The 18,142-nt window shown below is 43.8% G+C and overlaps 1 protein-coding gene across 1 annotated transcript in view; it reads left to right on the top strand.

The window, feature by feature from the left end:
- Nucleotides 1–16,355, top strand: part of SV2B (synaptic vesicle glycoprotein 2B) — a 63,520-nt gene extending 47,165 nt beyond the window's left edge. Inside the window, exons 6-13 of the mRNA XM_018913942.3 lie at nt 595–684; nt 2,775–2,885; nt 3,990–4,078; nt 4,809–4,973; nt 7,520–7,653; nt 8,432–8,632; nt 11,151–11,310; nt 12,362–16,355. Coding sequence (XP_018769487.2) covers nt 595–684; nt 2,775–2,885; nt 3,990–4,078; nt 4,809–4,973; nt 7,520–7,653; nt 8,432–8,632; nt 11,151–11,310; nt 12,362–12,545 — 1,134 coding nt within the window. The 3' untranslated portion in view covers nt 12,546–16,355. The remainder of the gene's footprint in view (nt 1–594; nt 685–2,774; nt 2,886–3,989; nt 4,079–4,808; nt 4,974–7,519; nt 7,654–8,431; nt 8,633–11,150; nt 11,311–12,361) is intronic.
- Nucleotides 16,356–18,142: the final 1,787 nt, after the last annotated feature.

Genomic DNA, 18,142 nt, shown 5'->3' with positions numbered 1-18,142 from the left:
CCCAAAGGTTGCAGACTGTGGGGTCAGTCACTGGTGATTAGTGTGTCACTGCCAGATGGGGTACAGAAGGAAGGTAGTGAGAGATGGGAATTTTATCTGTCCAACAAAGGCACTTTGAAAACATCTCACAGAGTCAGGTCTTGGAGCTACTGAATCCTGGTGGTAGAGCAAAGGGTAAAGTACATTTCACCAAGTAAAATGCTTAAACCTCAGAAATCTTAAGCAAGTTTCTGTATTTCCACTTCACAGATGGGATATTTAGCAATACATAGTCCAAGCCTGAAAGTTTTTAGTGAAGTTGGGATGAGAGTCCAGTTCTCCTCATCCATCTCCTCTTTCATCTGTTTTTCAGGTTCTATCCCTGATCCCTTTTTCTGCCTCAGGCAGTTTTAGGACAATTCCTTTCTCCAGCACAAAGGTGCTGCACTTTGTGAATACCAACCATGCCTTCAGCTCTTTGGGTTTCATGCAGCCCAGGCTGTCTGTGTGCTTCTCTACTATGCTGGACCTCTAGAACTGCTTTCTCTCTGTGCTTTGATAAATTACAGAGCTGGGAGCTTGAACACTTGCTTTCCTTCTCTTTGGTGTTTTCAGATTGGTAAACATGATGAAGCTTGGATGATTCTCAAGCAAGTCCACGACACCAACATGAGGGCCAAGGGTGAGCCAGAGAGGGTGTTTACGGTGAGTTTAGCAAAGCCATTGCTTAAGTAAAGCTGAACATACTTATAGCATGACTTTATTTCTCCTCGGGACTCTTTCAATGCAATCTCTCCCCTAGCAACCAGAAAAAGGACTGTGAGAAACATTTTAAACTTAGATGCCAGTCTGTTTATCCAAAAATTAGTCAAGTCTGTCAATTGCAGCAAGTACTCTTCATTCCTGGTGTTACTCTACATCCTTTAGACCAGTGATTTCTCAATTATGCACGTGTTTAATTGGCTTGCTCCACGAGACTAAAACAAAATAAGAGACATATTAGCCATGTGGGAGACCTGAGTCACTCCTTTCTCCATTCTGGCTTCTAATCAAAGTCTGATTAAACTTCTCGTACTTTCTAATGAGCTTTCCAAACTCCACCTGCCTCATATCCAGTCTTTAATCTCTCCAAGGGAAAGTGGGATGAGTGGCTATTACTCATTGGTCTGCTGCCTGTTGTTAAAAAGGTCACACCAGCAGAGACGTTAACAGTAAAATTAGAGGAAAGGTTTATGCTGGGGTTAGCTGCAAATTACTATAATTCAGTGTTAAAATCCTGGTGAGCCAGCCAGGGAAGAACTCTTGATTTATTCTTTTAAAGATGAGAGCACACATGCTTTTAAAGCATGGAAAAAAAGGAAATACACTTGTGGGTGAAACGTGTATTTTTGATCAAGAAGGAAAGCAACGCTCCATGTTCAGAAGGGTTGTCAGGAGACTGTGCCCCTCGGGAGTGCTCCTTCAAGGAAAATAAAATTCCATATCTGAGCATGACAATTGCATGCAGGTTCATGTAGGATCTTAATGAGCATGTGTTATTTTTAGGCTACCAACCATTTGAGTAATGAAAGCCCTGATAGCAGAGGTGAGAGAGACGTTTTCTCCAAATCCATCACCGGCTTTGCTGTAACGCTGAAGTTCAAATATAAATATATATAAATATATGTACATATATCCCAAAGTAGGGCACTATGAATGTCTGAGCTGAGCAGGAGAATGAAGGAGCAGCAGTGCAGCCTCCATCAGTGCTGGTTACTCCATGCCACAGAGCCATGACTGCAGTGGGGGAGCTGAGCTGGGTGTCGCACCTCGAGGCTGAGCTGAGATGTCCTGACACCCTCTGGCACAGGAGGCTGATCAGTGCTCCTGGTGTGGCACAAACTGTCAGGGTTTGTGCTTTTCTGACAGGCCAGAAGCTGTCAGTTTGTGGTGAGTCAGCCTGTACGGGACAGCTCCCAGATCTGACATTTAATCGGTGCCAGGAAGAGGAATGTGGAGACTCCAGAGCTGAGCCAAGGCGCTCGTTCACACTCAGAAATTTATTCAGCAGATTTTCGCCTCCTCCATGTGTTTACAAACAGTTCTGTTTTCCTTGAATATGTCCTTTAATTAAATTTACTAAGCAAATATTTACTGGTACACATTTGTAAGTTTTCCTGAGCAGTCCAGTTCAGGTATTCAGCAGTGAAAATTCGGATTCTTTTGGTGAAGCAAACTGATTGTGTTGTGTGGGCTCACTTGATGGCAGAATACATTTTCAGCTGCAAAGATTCCCATCTACACATTCATTTGTCATATAAGTTCTGTCAGTGGTATTTAAAAGATGTTGAATGAGAAATGTTCCTGCTAGTCTTAGAAGAATGAAATCCTGAAGACACAATTTGGGTACAAGTGGCTGATCTTGGAGATAATTTTTACTATTGAGTAAAATTTTTACTACTGAGTCCTAATCTGTGGTGGGAATCTGAAGATAGAGAAATAAGGTAGTACACAGGTTCATTAGCCAGGAAATGAAAGATTGAAGTGGACATGATGTAATTAAAATATTTCATGGAAGAAGAGAGAGAGAGGGGATGAAGGGATAGATGAAAAGAAGGAAGCAAGGCTTATTTCTGTTAATAGTCTCTTGCTGTAATTAAATCAATGAGCTGCATTGCTAATGCTAACTTTCAAGGAAAAAATAATAGGGGTTATTAGGTGGAAACATTGCCCAGAAAACAGTGGAATTTAAATCCACCCAAGATCAGTTCTAGAAACTGCAGTCCAATTTTTTTCCTGTTTTTTTTTCCCTCCAGGTTTCCTATATCAAAACTCCAAAGCAAGTGGATGAATTTATTGAAATCCAGAGCTCAACAGGGACCTGGTACCAGCGGTGGCTGGTCAGAATCACGACTACTTTAAAACAGGTAAAGAGAAGAAAAAAACTTCACACAGTGCTCCAGTGCCTCTTTGCTTCAGGTCATTGTACCTTGAAACCCTGACTCCCACCTCAGAAAATCTTCTGGTTTTTGTGAAAAGCTGTACTCAGACTGCACTTCTGTGCAGATGTGTGCACACTGCCATGCTGCCAGCCAGACCCCAAAATGCCCCTGTGAGCATCACTGCCATCCAGCAGTGCAGAGCTTCCAGCAGCAGCCACAACCCCAAGCACTTGGCTCTCCTCCTGAGCAGATAAATATTGATTCTCTCTCCCCAGGCCTTAAGTGAAATTACCACCTGCAGTGGAGGCAGAAAGTGTTTGCTCTTTGTTCCTGCTGAGCCCAAGTTTCTATGAATGTTGTATTGTCTCCTAGGCTAGTTTAACCTTTCACATCTGCTATGCTGCTCACCTAATGCCCATGTAGGACTGTGGAAAACCTTGCTAAAACTTCTAGTCTTGAAGGATGAGCTGAAAACAAAGGAAAGTTCTTCTTAATAGCAATACAGGTGCTATACTATCACTATACTAAAGTGTCAAGATAAGAGCTTGAGGAGTTGCATGCCCTCATGTTCTTGGCAGCATTTTCTGCAATGAGTCAAGAGCAGAACTTGGTTTGCCTCCTGCTTGGCTTCATCCCTACCTGATTTCATCTTATACCTCCTGAAGTGCCAGCTGTGTTTGGGCTTTTGCTCTTCAGAGAGCTTTTGATCTCAGTTTGAAAGCACTCCTGACACCATACATATATTTGAAAAGATAAAGTTGTCAGAGGGTCTGAGAACAATCTCATATCCCCATTTGCTGATATTACCTGAGAGAAACACTGCCTGATACCCAGCCCTGATCATGCACTCCAGCTCATTACAGAGGGCTCAGATCAAGTACTCTGGCACTGAGCTGAATAAGTGATTTTTTTGTAAGCCATTTACTCGATAAAGATAATTTTGAAAAAACACTGAATATAAGCCACACATCTGACCTTCCTCTAATGAACCCATTTTTCTGACATTAGGTTTATGATGCACTCAGAAATTAAGCTGTCAAGTGTCTGCTGGGGTGTCCTGGCAGCTAATTCCTTCTTGTGGATTTGTAGGTCTGGGACAACGTGCTTTATTGTTTAACAGCCCAGTACAGGATGAACACACTGATGCTGGCTGTGGTTTGGTTTACAATGGCCTTAAGGTAAGGAAGATACTTCTTTATATTTTTCAGGAAACTGAAGCACTATTCAGAGTCTGAATAGTTATTTACACATGTAAATAAAAAATTAATTATTAAAAAATTAATCTGGTCTTATTTTAAAGAGTCTTTGTGAACTAAGCCTTGCTCTTCTACAAGTATTTATTGATCAATCTGACTGCTTTATTTGAAGTACAAGGTGCTTTGAACAAATCAGGACTTGAGAAGTGGTTGGTAGCACAGTAATAGATTGACTTTGTCACCTTTAGATTTTTCATTTGATCTTGTCCACACACACACAAAAAAGACACAACCCTACCAGACAATCAGTCTGTTCCTTAGTGCAGATCAAATCCACTCAGGGGAGTCTAAATCTAAACTACAGGTAAATTTTGTCTAACTCTCACTTGAACTGCACTCTTACAGAAATCAGCCCAGTTTGTTCATTCTCTGCTTATTTAATGGGTAGCAAGGTGAGCACATTTCTGTATTCCCCAGCCAAGGGGAACTGAAATGACTTGTCCTGCTTCAAGTGAAGGGGAATGGACCAACATGTTTCTGAGATCAGCAGGGTGCTTAGAGTGCAGATACACCTTGCTCAGTCCTCTGTCAGAACTGAGCAAGAACTTGTGTCAGACATGCATTCACATTTGGAGTTTAACAAGTTTGCAAGCTGTGAAGTGGATCTTTGGTGGAATCTTGTGTCCTGATGTGTCTCCCAACCCTGCTGCAGTTACTATGGCCTTATTGTCTGGTTCCCTGACATGATCCGCTATTTCCAAGACGAGGCGTATGAATCCCGGGTGAAGATCTTTGATGAGGAAGAAGTGTCCCATTTCACCTTTAATTTCACCCTGGAAAACCAGATCCACAGAAATGGGGAGTACAGGAATGACAAGTAAGTGAACAGAATTTGCTTTCATGTATTCAGACTGAAATAAATTTCTAGAAAGCTCTTTCTTTCTTTTCCATTTCCCATTAACTTGAACTTCTCTGTTGTTCTTTTGGACGCTCAATCTAAACCTCTCAAGTCCCAGAGGCAGTTTTTGACAGACAAAATATCATTTTAATCCTTTTTTTTTCCACCTACTTTGCCTCTGTCACCGACTTCTGCAGAACCCAGGGGATGCCTGTGAGGAGTCCTTCTTCCAGTAGCCCTGAGTTGGGATCAGGGCAGCAAGTGCCCACCTGGCCATGCTGGACAGCCCTGCGTGCAGAAGAGACTTCTTTTTCCTTAGCCCACACTGACATCTACTGGACTTGGGCAGTCACTAGTGATGAACTTGCTGCTGTAGTTCCAAAATAAAAAGCTATTTCTTCTTGAAGTCCTCTATATGAATTAGCCCAGTCTCCATCCTGCAGCCCATTAGTGCAAGCTGGGCCATGGCCATGCTGGGGTGCTTCTCCCACTGCAGTCACTATCTCCCCACAGATGAGGAATTCACCTTTTTTTTTAGTGTTTTGAAGTCAGTGCATTTGCTCCAGCAGATCATCATCGTTTTCCTTCCTTTTTTTCTTCTATTGGGCTGGACTTGTTTTTATTTCTGCGTCCAGCCTGGACCACAATCACTTTGTGTTCCACAGCAGGGGAAATCCTGGTCATTCCATCACTACTATTCAAAATTCCAATGAAAAGGAAAAATATCCCTTTGTAATTTCTGGGATCTCATTGCCCCAGGTAGACCTAACAGAATGCTTCTCCAGCTGCCTTGCTGCAGGGGGCTCCTCCCCATGCTCAATGTTACAAAAAACACTCATTGTTTTAATCTTCACAGCTGAAACCACATCTCATTGCCCAGCCAGGTTGTTCCAATCCCCTCAGAAACCATGTCCTTGCTGTATATTTGATATACATTGGTGGGGGACCCCAACATGTGTCCTCATGTCCTTCCATACACCTTCCCTGCAGCAAGGAGCTGAGCCTGATGATGCAAACCTAGCCCTACGATTCCTGTTCCCCAAAAGAAAGTGGTTAGAAGTGGATGTTGGTCAAATTTAGGCAGTGGGGACATTTTTCTTATGCCTACAGGAGGTGCTGAATTTTCACTGACTCCACTGAGAATTAAGGATACTCAGCACCTGCCTGAATGAAGACATAAAACTGTGATGTAAATCACTATTCTCCCACTTTGGCCCTCTCCATTTCAAATGCTCAAAACCTCATCAAGCTAAATGGCAGCAATGCCCAGAAATTATCTCAGAATGTTTACAGCTGTGTTTGCTCTGCAGCCCTTGGCTGTGAGCTAAAACTCCATGGATCACCAGGCCATTGCTCTCTGAGTCTTCCAAAGCTGGGTGTTAAGAAAGCAAACTGCAGGAGGGAAAATGGGTTTTAACAGCCTTTAGGAGTAAATACATCACAGGTAAATACATCACTGAGAAAATGCAGAACAGCTCAAGTTTTGCTGTAACCTGTGAGACCCTCTACAAGGAGCAAAACATTTGAATAATCTTCTTGTGGTATTTTGTGCATTAATAATTTCTGTTAGTAGGCTCAGTCAAGAAGCCCTGCAGTGCTCATTTAAAGGTGTAAACAACCATCACGTTATGCTGTGTTAAAAGTGCTCAATTCAATTAAGCTACAGAGTATATGTTAGAAGGCTTTTTTTCATCTGGTGACAGTCATGGCCTCTTTAACTGGAGCAATAATGCTTGTTCCTAATAGCTCCTTACATCTTCTAAACATGTCTGTGCATTACCTAATACATCTTCTCAGTGTTCCTGCAAAATCTCCCAGGTAAATCAATATTGTGTCATCCTTCAGGCAGCCAGGTCAGACATGTCACACTTCCCATCAGAGGAGAAATCAATCACCTGACACAGTTTATTATTTTTAGTGAAATCTGTTTTCATTACATGGTAAGTAATAAACCTCAAACAGAGATGGTTACAAGCACAACTCAGATTATCTCCCCGCTCTCTCCAGAATCCCTGCTGCATTTTCACTTTAAAAATCACTTTGAGTTTAAACAACTGTCAGAAACCTTTCACCAAATGGCTCAATAGGCTCCTGATAATGTCTGGTTTTATTTATGATGGAGGAAGGGGGAGACTAAGGAAGGCAGCAAGGTCAGCTCATGAAGGAAATGCCCTGCATTGAGTGAAATTCTGTCATCTTCAGACAGATTAGGACTGAACACAAGAGGATTTGTGTCCCCTCAGCTTTAGAAGCACATTTGCTCAGATGTGATTATTTTGAGGAAAAGAAAAACTGCACAAATCCTAAAAGATCCATGTCTTCTCTCAAGAAAATACTCTTCAGACCCTTCCCTCCTAATGAAACAGAAGGACCTGGAGGGAGTTATGCACTCAAGCAACACCTTTTCTGTAAAATGACACTAGAAATTAGAATTAGTGCTCTGTCTTTGGAAACAGCCACAGCACACTATACAGTGTAGAAACTATCTTAAAGCACAGAGTGAAGTTCTGTTTCCTGCCCCACAGATTTATTGGCATGAAATTCAAGGAAGTGAGATTTGAGGATTCATTATTTGAGGATTGCTACTTTGAAGATGTGAGATCCAGTGAGACCTTCTTTGAAAACTGCACCATCATCTCTACTGTCTTTTATAACACTGGTAATGGGATTCCTGCTGTGGCGTCATCTCTGTAACTAGGAACTCTTTTTTATCAGAAAACTATTTTATTTGGACTATTTTATCTGCATTCTGGGAGAAAGGATGGTAGGGATCTGTGTGTTTGAGTGTGTGCTGGGTGATGAGAGTGATGCTGGAGGAAAGGAGTGTGATGCATTTGGAAGGAGACCTCTGGTGGCTCCATCAGTGATTTTAACCCCATGGCTTCTGGTGTCTCTGGGTGCTGTATGGGAAATGCCAAATTCTGTGCTCAGGCCCTGGCAGGTTAAAGTAATGGCAAAATTCTCGGTCCTTTACAGCTCTGCTCAGTAAAACTGGCTTAGAATATAATTTCAAGCCACCAGCAGTTGAAGATCATCAGTAAAATAAGTCACTAATTTATACCAAAAATCACTAATAAAAGTCACTTATAAAAGTCACTAATTTATACCAAAAAAAGCTCTTAACTTCTACTCTAATAAAGAGTAAATGCTAATGCTCTGAGAACCAAAGTCTGCATTGCCCTGTCCTTGTGGCATGGGGATACTGGTTCAGTGTGCTGAGTGTACTCCACAAATAAAAGGAGAGTATGAGCTTGCATCTGCCAGGAGCCAAAGACTCAGCTAGAGATTGCCACTCTAATAAATTCCCACTGAAATAAATACTCCCTGGCCATTTCCTTTGGATGAGAAACTTCTCTTGGGTCTTTGGTTTGCTCCTTGCTGTTGTAGGAGGAGAGTTCAGCCAAGCAGGGTCAAGCCTTTGCCTCTTTCCCTCACAGATCTCTATGAACACAAGTTCATCAACTGCAGGCTCATCAACAGCACCTTCATGAAGGAGAAGGAAGGCTGCCACATCGACTTTGAGGAGGACAATGATTTCCTGATCTACCTGGTCAGCTTCCTGGGCAGCCTGTCTGTGCTGCCAGGCAACATCATCTCTGCTCTGCTCATGGACAAAATTGGGAGGATAAAGATGATTGGTGAGTGGGGATGGTGGGTGATGGGGCAGGACAGGGTGGAGCTCAGCCCTGCAAACAGCCCTGCTCAGTGTGTCTGGCATGGCTCTGGTGGGAAAGAGTCATCCCCAAAACAAAAGGAGCAGAAGGATAAAGACTAGAGGGTCAGGCAGGTGATCCATGGCAGTAAGTGACCTACTTCCCACCTCCTCACCCTGCCTTTCTGTGTGTCTGTAACTTTTTTTTTTTTAATTTATTTTGCCTTTTGTGTCAAATCCTGCATGTTTCTGCAGTGTTCAGCAAATCAGGGTCAGAGCTAAAAAGGGAGTTCTTGGTCCTGTTGACTTGCTGCTGAAGTCCAAAGCCTCTGTATAAATAAATGAGCATTTTGCTTGTAGCAATGAATATTCACAAAGGTTATTTGATGTGGCAGCTTAACAGCCTAGGAGTTCCCTCTTTCGGTTTTTTATCTGATTTTCAAATGATTGCACAAGCAGCTTCAGAGACCATATGGTAAATTAACTGACCATGTCACAGCCAAGAAAGGATCATTTAAAGGATCCCTTTAGCATCATGGGAGTAAGTTTTCAAGGTATCACCTTATCAGCTTTATGAATACTTTGGGAATTGTTGGTGTTGCAGCCTCCAGGGTTCAGACCTTGCTCTCATCCCATGAGATGGGAATCATGCCCTGAGGGACAGCCAAAGGAAGGTGATAAAATCAGGGATGTGGCTCAGGGGTAAGGGATGAATCACTCTCTTGAGCTCCTCTCTCTCCTCTGAGAACAGAGGGAAGGTTTAGCTCAGCCTCACCTTCAGACAGGTTAAAGTAGAGCAAGATGACTGTCTCAGGAATTTACACTGAGGGAAAATGAGCATTCATGTGGTGAATTTGAAAAAGACCCAAACAAACCAGAGGGTCTGTGAGAAATAAATTAGAGGAAGCTGAATGAGAATCAGATTGCCCATCCTGCAAACATGTCAGCATTTCAGCATTTTCATCTGGAATTGAGATGACAGCTGGAGCCCTAAATGCTTATTTCTCCTGCAAAAAGAAGAGAACAGGACAAAAATTAGTAATGACATACTGAAACGTTTCACTGTGGAATTTCCAATTGAAAGAGCCTTCTGGCATCCCACCTGTATCACTCTGTGGAACATATTATTTCTGGTCAGCTTAACAGAAAAACTGAATTTCTCCTTTGTGTTATGTGCCTTGATGAGGCTTCAATTTGTTTTTATCACATCCTGCCAACCTTCTCTTGTACAAAACAGAAGATTTCTTGGTGCCCTTGGTGTGGGGGAACATTCACCCCACACTGTGGGGATGTAGTCTGGCCTTGTACCATGGAGGAGAAGTGGACAAGGAGTCCTGCACAGCAGCTTTTCATAGGCAGGCCACTGCAGGGGCAAGATGCAAATAATGTCAAAATTGAAGCATTTTAGTTACACTTCAGCATCCAAATTATTTTGGCTGGTGCTAAATTGACTCCAGGAACATCAAACAGCATAGAAAATTGTTTGCTTTCCTGGTAATAAATGGAGATATTTCAGTGATAACAGAACATTCTGGTGAAAAACAGTTTGATTTTTCCCAAATTTCATCTTTCAGTTGAAAATTCCCAATGGAGTAGAAAGCAGTGATGTAGCTATTAATATTTCTGAATCTGAACTGTGCCTAACTGAGCATGAATGCTCTCACTTTCTCCCTCGGTGATGTTCATAAAATTATGGCTCCTGTGCAAATGTGCCATGAAATCTAATGATGTTCTTATAATTAAAAGAGACCTCAAGTGCTTCATACAAGTGACTGTAAATTATCCTAATTGGGACTAGAAATGTGTCAAGTGATACGATATGAAATGCACAAGCTTATCACTTGGAACTCAAGTTGAAAAACCTTCACAATGATGCTTCCTTCTCATTGACTTTCATGTTTACTTGCCTCTGCTCTTCCTGGGTCCATCTGGAAGTCTGAGATGCTGGAAGCCTGCCTGGAAAAGCCTGTCTTCACAGTCTTTGTGGAGCAGGACTATCAGCGAGATCAGGTGGACATTGAGAACATTTCCAGGCTGGCTTCCAGCATCAGAGAATGAGAGACAGGCAGCATCAAGGTGTTTTTGGACGCTCACAGATTTAATACTTATTGGGATAAATGCCATCACTTGAAAGCCATGTTTAACAAATGTGTTTGCTCAGCTGTTATCCTTACAGAACACGAGCGCATACTCTGCTGCTCTCAAGGTGAAGAAAAGGGAAGTTTATCTTCTGCCTTTAACATTCATAACTTTCTAAAAGTGACAGTGGATTGGAGGGCGAAAGTGCCACTTCTCCAATGACGCTGGACAAACCAACAGTCTATCAGATTTCTCTTTTTCTACAAAAGAATGCAAAACAATAAGTTATTTACAGAAAGTGTGTGAGAAAGTTTGCTACGAGAATGCAAACATCAGAAGGCTTAGAAAATCTTAAAAAACCAGGGCGACCAGCTGCGGGCGGGGGAAGCTGGTGCCAGTGTTTTTCTGTCGGTTTCCCCCTGCAGGCGGCTCGATGCTGATCTCAGCCGTGTGCTGCTTCTTCCTGTTCTTCGGGAACAGCGAGTCGGCGATGATCGGCTGGCAGTGCCTCTTCTGCGGGGCCAGCATCGCCGCCTGGAACGCCCTGGATGTCATCACCGTGGAGCTCTACCCCACGGACAAAAGGTGCTCAGAACATTGCTCCTTTTAGTCTCCACCCTCTACCTAGTGCTCTTGGTTCCCAGCAAAATAAGCTGCCCTAGAGACATGTAGGTGGGGGAGTTGTGTATTTTTATTTATTTTACTTTCACCAGTCCTTCAGGGCTGTGTAATCCTGGGTCAGAACAGACACTTGCAAGCAGAGTTCTGCATGTGTGGCAGGTTGAGCACAGGGATCACTTGGACATATGGAAATTATGGGCTGATAAATCAAAGAATCATAGAAGCATGATAGCACAGAATGGTTTGGGTTGGAAGGGACCTTAACGATCAGCGAGTTCTAAACCCATGCCATGGGCAGGAGCACCAAATGAAAGAAGTGCTCTGTCATTTCCATGGATGTGCATGGAGGTCTGGCCTTTCACACTGCATCCCCATCCTCTCATCATGGCTCATCACTGGGGCAGCCCTCCCCTCCAAAACCTGGAGAAAACCATGTACACAGAGTGATTTGGGACATGGGGAAGAGTAGAGGACTTTGGGAAAATGTCCTGCAGATTAGGTCTTTCCTTACATCATTATAAGCTCCTTTTTGCCTTTTTCAGACTGTTGGGGGAAGCCAGAAATGAAGGAGAGGGACTTTACATTGAAAGTAGTAGACAATTAGCCATTGGGTGAACAGGATTTAGAGGAGAGCTGTGGTTGCTCCTCTGGTGACAATCCAGTCCAGGCAGCCCTTGGAAGGGCTTTGAGGAGATCTAGAGCAGATTTTGTCCTGCTGTCTTTGGGTAGGACAATGGCTGACAGAATGGGCAACTCAAGGGCCCTAGAGTGGGTCACTCTAGGGATAAGGTGAGATGAAAAGGAGAAATAAGTGCACACAGACATTCTCCTCATTCACACAGACATGCAAAACAGATAATATCTATTTATCTACTTAGTTATTCCACCCAGTTTTACTTGCTGGAAGCATAGCCTGGGCAACATAGGAGCATTCACAAAATTACCCATCCAAACCTTGTGTAGTTGTGCCAGAGCCTGCCTCCTAACCATTGCTTTCTGCTTTTCCTCCCCACAGGGCAACAGCCTTTGGCATCCTCAATGGGCTTTGCAAGTTTGGTGCCATCCTGGGGAACTCCATCTTCTCCTCCTTCGTAGGGATAACCAAGGTGGTTCCCATCCTTCTGGCCTCCTCCGCTCTGGTTGGGGGTGGCCTGCTCGCTCTGCGCCTGCCAGAGACTCGAGAGCAGGTCCTGATGTGAGCAACAGAGCTGTGGGGGCTTGTGGGGGGGGCAGGTGTAGAAGAAGAACAAAAAAGAGCCACGTCTGGAAAACCCAAAACGTTCATTCTGTACTGTGCTGTTGATACCTCAAAGCGAGACGGCAGAGGGGAAGAACAACAAAGAACAACCCACAGGGATTTAAACAAAACCATCGTTCCTGACCTTGTGACAGCCACAACTGCTGCATGCAGCCCCCACACACCCCTGGCAGAGCTTGGGTTCCACCCTGCCTGTGTTGGGAGCCCCCCCTGTCCCTGTCCATCCCCCTGCAAGGACACCAGAGGCAGCCAGCAGCTCTGTGCCCGCGTGGGTGTGACACGGGAGGACAGACCTGACCCTCCTGCCCTGCCCAGCCATCCAGTCAGCTGTGCTCAGACACACAGAGCATCCAGGGAGGGCAGGCAACAAACCTGCTCCTGGTGAGCTCCAGCAATAGGGCTGACACTTGCAGATGTGGCCATGAGCCCCCAGCTGTCTTGATTTTGGGATTACCACTCCACCCTGGAAGAGAGAGAGTCCTGATTTCTCCAGGATGTGAGGGTGGGTGCTCAGCTGTCTCAGAAGACTCAGAGCTTCAAAGCTCTTCACTTGGGCACAGGGAGTTACTAGACACCTTCTTGCTGTGGAAGAGAAATATCTAAATTATATATATATATATATGTGTATTTACACCTACTTGCAAACGTACATACACCCATTGAAGTGATCAGCTATTAAAATTTAGGATTTCTAATTTCTGCACCCTTTAGAGGATTTTAAGACTGTCACCAAAACCAAATCCCAGTAATTCAGGATTATCAGGAGTCATGACCAACTTAGTGACACCTTGTTCTTTACATCCAGATACCAAATATTTAAATGTCTTAGTGGCTGGGAATATATATTTCTATAATGATTAAGAGGTTTTTTCCTTACAGCTTTCACAGAGGAGAAATTGATATGATATTGGAGCATTCCACAAACCAAATGTGTACATATTATCCAGTGTAAATAGGGGATTTTTGCCTAATACCTAGAGAATGGTAACTGTGAATTTACCAGCATTTTAGCCATATTATTTGAAGAATATGATGCTTGATTTTCTAATATACTTGGGTCTCATTGAAACACTGTAAGCACAGTTACTTAAAGCCATTTAACTTGTTACACAGGGAATGCACACAGCAAGCTTTCACTGTACAGAACATTAAATTCCCCATTAAGTGGCACAGTTTAGCTTGATATCCTGTGGAGAACATTTCTGAAATTCGTGTGCCCTGTTTATCATACCAGTTAAGTCCTGTTGCACCTAGAGGCAAAGTGAGTTGTGTATTTTGGGGTGTGTTTTCTTGGGAAACCAGGAGGAAAAGCACCCTGTTCAATAACACACCAGTGCTCACAATGGATGAGATAACACTAATTACACCCTTTCAACAAGCTCAGCAACAGACCAGAACGGATCTGAAATCACCACACAGTGCAGCTAATTTGTCAAACCACGATATTTTGAGACATAAAAAAGTTCTTTTGTACTTTTGCTGGATCTTCTTTGTTGGTTTTTGTTTGTTTTCGCTTTTTTGGTGATAGATTTTTGATTTTTTAAGAAAACCAAGCAAGGCTAGGCTGAGATGCTGCAGGAGTGATGTCTCACAGCCCTGCCTTTGGCTGCACAGGTGCATTTGGGCTGGCTGGCACCAGGGCCAGCCCAGGCTGCAGCTGTGGGACTCAGCGTGGTGCTGCTGAAGGACACAGCAGGACTGGATCACAAGCAGCAAATCCTTGCCAATGAGGCAAAAGCCTCTAATGAGCATCACTTTTATCATTGTGTCAATCAGGGATAAACACTCATGGATCAGCTAGGCTACAATGGGCTGTTTGAGATTTTTGACCTTTATTCTGAGGTTTATGAAATGGATGAAATCACAAGCTGCTGTAATAACCCAGCTAATTATGCCTCCTTTCTTCATTTTATGGGTAGCTTGGGCTTTTTTAAAAAATTATTATTTATTTTATTTGTCTTCAAAACAGCAAGGTTCCTTCTCTAAGGTAGGAGTGAATGTAATTATGTCCTTTGGCAGCAGTTCACAGCTTCTGTTCAGAATCACAGCCTAGAATGTGGGTTTTTTCTCTAAGAATATCTCCTTTGGCATGATGAGAAACAGTTTAAATATGTATTTTAACACAAAAGGTCACCATGACCTTTAGGTTTCATCCATTTTGTTGGGCTGTGCTTGCCAATTACCACATTGCAACTGGACAGAGGGGGAGAAATTTTGTTTCATTTTCTGGAGTTTGTGCAGCTCCAAGGAGCTAGAACCTATTTGTCTAAATATTTATTTTGCATAACATTTCTATTTACATGTCACCCAAAGCTCACAGCAAACCTGACTGTTTTTGTTCTCCATTGACATTTTGCAGTGACATTAATGACATCATTTATTTTGCAAAACTTCCCTGTTAATTTCCAGAGAAGGAAGAAACTGAAATCCTGAGGAAATGGAAATGGCAAGATAGTATTAGGAAATATTATCCAATATTAGAAACCTTTCTTCCTTACAAAGTGGCTCTTTCACAGGCTGCTAAACCTTCCCCCACAGACCAGCTGGGACAAGGTAAAGAATAATGGGATCTCATTGTCAGTGTCACCTGGAAATTCTTTGCACCCTAAAATCCATGGGTCAGTCACTTGAGGGCTGAGGGATATTGCAGGTTTTGGGACAAGGCTCCTACCCCTGGCTTGACCAGGGAGTTTGTGACCAGCAGGAGAGAGCAAACACACAGCACAGCTGGCATGAGAGCCTGAGATGAAGGACAACAGTGAGCAGAGCAGGAAGAAAGGAAAAGCTGAGGAGAGCTCCCATCACCTGGCTGAGACAATCCTAGGGTTGGTCTGAGTGGATTGCCATTGTTGTCAGCTGAAGGCAGAGGGAATGTGTGGGACCCTGCCCAGGCCCTGTGCTGAGCTGGAGATGGCTTGCCCTGGACAGTCCTGCTTCTTCAGGGACACCCAGGGCAGCAGCTCCAGCTCAGGCATTGCACTTGTGACACCTGGGCTGGCATCTCCCACCCAGTTCAGTGGGGACAGGCTTAGTCACTATTCAATATTCCCAAAGTGTTTGTTTGCTGTCCTTGCCATGGTGTAAACCAGTGTAGGTGTCACACTGCTGCTCTCCAGAGCAAAACAGCAGCTGGGTGCAGACCCCTCTCCATTGGCTGGGGTTTGTTTTGGGCTCAGTTTCAAGCTTTGGCCACCTGCTAGGCTTAGCCTCAGTCACAGATCTTGAGCCTCAAGTGAGGGAAGATTTCTCCTCAGGCACCTCAGCTTCATTCCTGCTGTAAAATGAGCATTGCCCCTGCTGTTGAAGGGCAAGCACATCTCCTCCCTCAGTTCCCCTGCCCACACCTGCCATGGTGACTGTCTCTGTCTTGGATGCACTGGACCATCCACGGAGAAACCTGCTGACCACAGCTCCCCTGATGGTCTCTGCACCATTTCCATGGATTTGTGAACTTCACTGCAACAGGGCAGGGGACTTGCCTTAAATCCCAAAGATCTCTTCTGGAGGACAGCTGGATCTCCTCATGCACGTGTGGCACAGCAGGACAGCCACTTAGCCAGGGCCATTGTGGCATGGGAAAGGTGAGTCTAGGGAACCCAAACTGACCTGCTGTGGCTTTGTGATTTCAGCTCTACAGCACTGTAGTGGGAGGGGTCCACTGCTGAATTTCTGAGCATGCAGACACAAGCTTGTATAGGAACACCAAGCACTGTTGATACTATTATTAAAGACCAGTGGCATTACAGTAAGAGTTCTGCCTCCTTGTGTTCCCTGTTGATTTAACAGGTCGTGGTATTGTGATTTATTTATTCCAGTTGTGCAGGACAGCTCCAGTTACTGCCTTTGGCTCTGCTGCATCCCAGAGGTGGTGGCTGCAGTGCTGGGTGGGGTGATCCCCTCCTCGCCCATATCAACATAACTCTTTGAAATTCCTTGAAATGCTGTAGGATTTACCAATGGTGGTGTATGGGATCTTTTGGACTATGAAGGGGGTCAGTCTTGGAAAACCCACATCCAGTGCCAGAGGTTCTGCACACTGGGAAGTGCTCAGGCATCCTGATGCTGGAGAGGCACTGAGGGATGCTCCCCAAGCCTGGGAGTGGTCCAGCCCCAAGGCTGCCTTCACACAAGGGCACAGAGCAGGACTGCATGGAGCTGAGCTTTCTGCAGATTCCAGGTCCCTTTCAGGTCCTGCTTTGAGACCTCCAGCAGCAGAGTATTCTCTGATGCTCTTAAGGAGGCCCTAGGTTCTTTTATATTCCCTGCTTATGTCCTTTGACTTTCCAAAGGAGTCACAAATCCTGAGAGGATATTTTTAGGTTTATGTAGATTTGAGCCCTATGTATTTTATTTTGCATTAAGTTTCTCCCTCAGTTTCTCACCCTTATACTAGCAAATGCTGCTTTTAGGAAGAATCAAGCCTGGGAACAGTGAAGGAAACAAAATGAAATTAATTTCTTTGCTGTACGTAATGCTAGTGCTGTATAAATGTACACACACTGGAAATCCCACTGTAAATAACACCTGGTGTCGTGCTTTAATGGAAAGTTTCATTTAGATGTTCTGTCAACTCTGTGTGTGAAATAGCCAATTCCAGTCCCTTGGTTCCTTTTCTTCATTTAAAACCTTCTTTTATTTTTTTATTTGATCTGTGTCTGGTCGTCACTGGAAATTGCAGCTGTTCCAATGGATTTGTTTTTGTTCTCTCTGTCACATTAAAAGGCTGGAAGAAAAAGAATGGCTCTTGTAGTGTTTGTGTTTAATGAACATTTCGAGCCTTTTCACAAGGGCTCTACTGGGTAACTTTGTACCCTGACACTGTAGGGGCTTTCTTTGATGTTTGCTACTTGTTCATCCTCCTTCTTTCATACCATCCCAACTCAATTAAGTCTGCCTTCTATCACAATCCTTTCACACCATGTACTACCAAACACAGGACACGAGAAAATCTTTACCCTGAGAAATTTTCTGGTAGGAGGAAGCACAAAATATCTTCAAATGCTGTGCATGACCAAAAAGCTAAACTCTGCTTTGTAACAGGAATGCCTCCCCAAAGAAGCACTGCTTTTGAGGCTTGGCACACCCTTTGACCACAGCACACTCCCTTCTCAGATGCATTTCTAGGCATGTGAGCTCTTTCTTTCTGTTTGCAGCTCTTTGTATAGATCTCACTGTCCAGGCCATGCTTCCAGAGCAATGATTCAGGCAGCAGCAACTGCACAGGAGAAGAGCTCATGGCACAAGCAGTGGAGGCTGGCTGCCAGACTATGGGGCTTATGCAAGAATTTCTGTATGTAAAACATTAAATGCAGTAATCTCACTTGTCCTAAGTCCACTGAAGGGTTTTGATTTGAGTCAGCTCGGGCTTGTTGTTAAGAAATTTAAGTGCTGAAAAGCTGTTGGGTAAATTGATTACACATCACATCACTCCAACACGCTAAAGGTAATATTAAAGTGAGAAAGAAAGAGCCAGAGAGATTGAAAATGTAATAAAGAAACCCTGAAGGTATTTCCATCATCAGGGCACTAAACCAGCCT

This window comes from Serinus canaria, chromosome 10, assembly GCF_022539315.1.
Source record: "Serinus canaria isolate serCan28SL12 chromosome 10, serCan2020, whole genome shotgun sequence".
Lineage (NCBI taxonomy): Eukaryota > Metazoa > Chordata > Aves > Passeriformes > Fringillidae > Serinus > Serinus canaria.
Note: the sequence above shows the minus strand (reverse complement) of the source record. Positions and strands in the feature narration are given on the sequence as shown.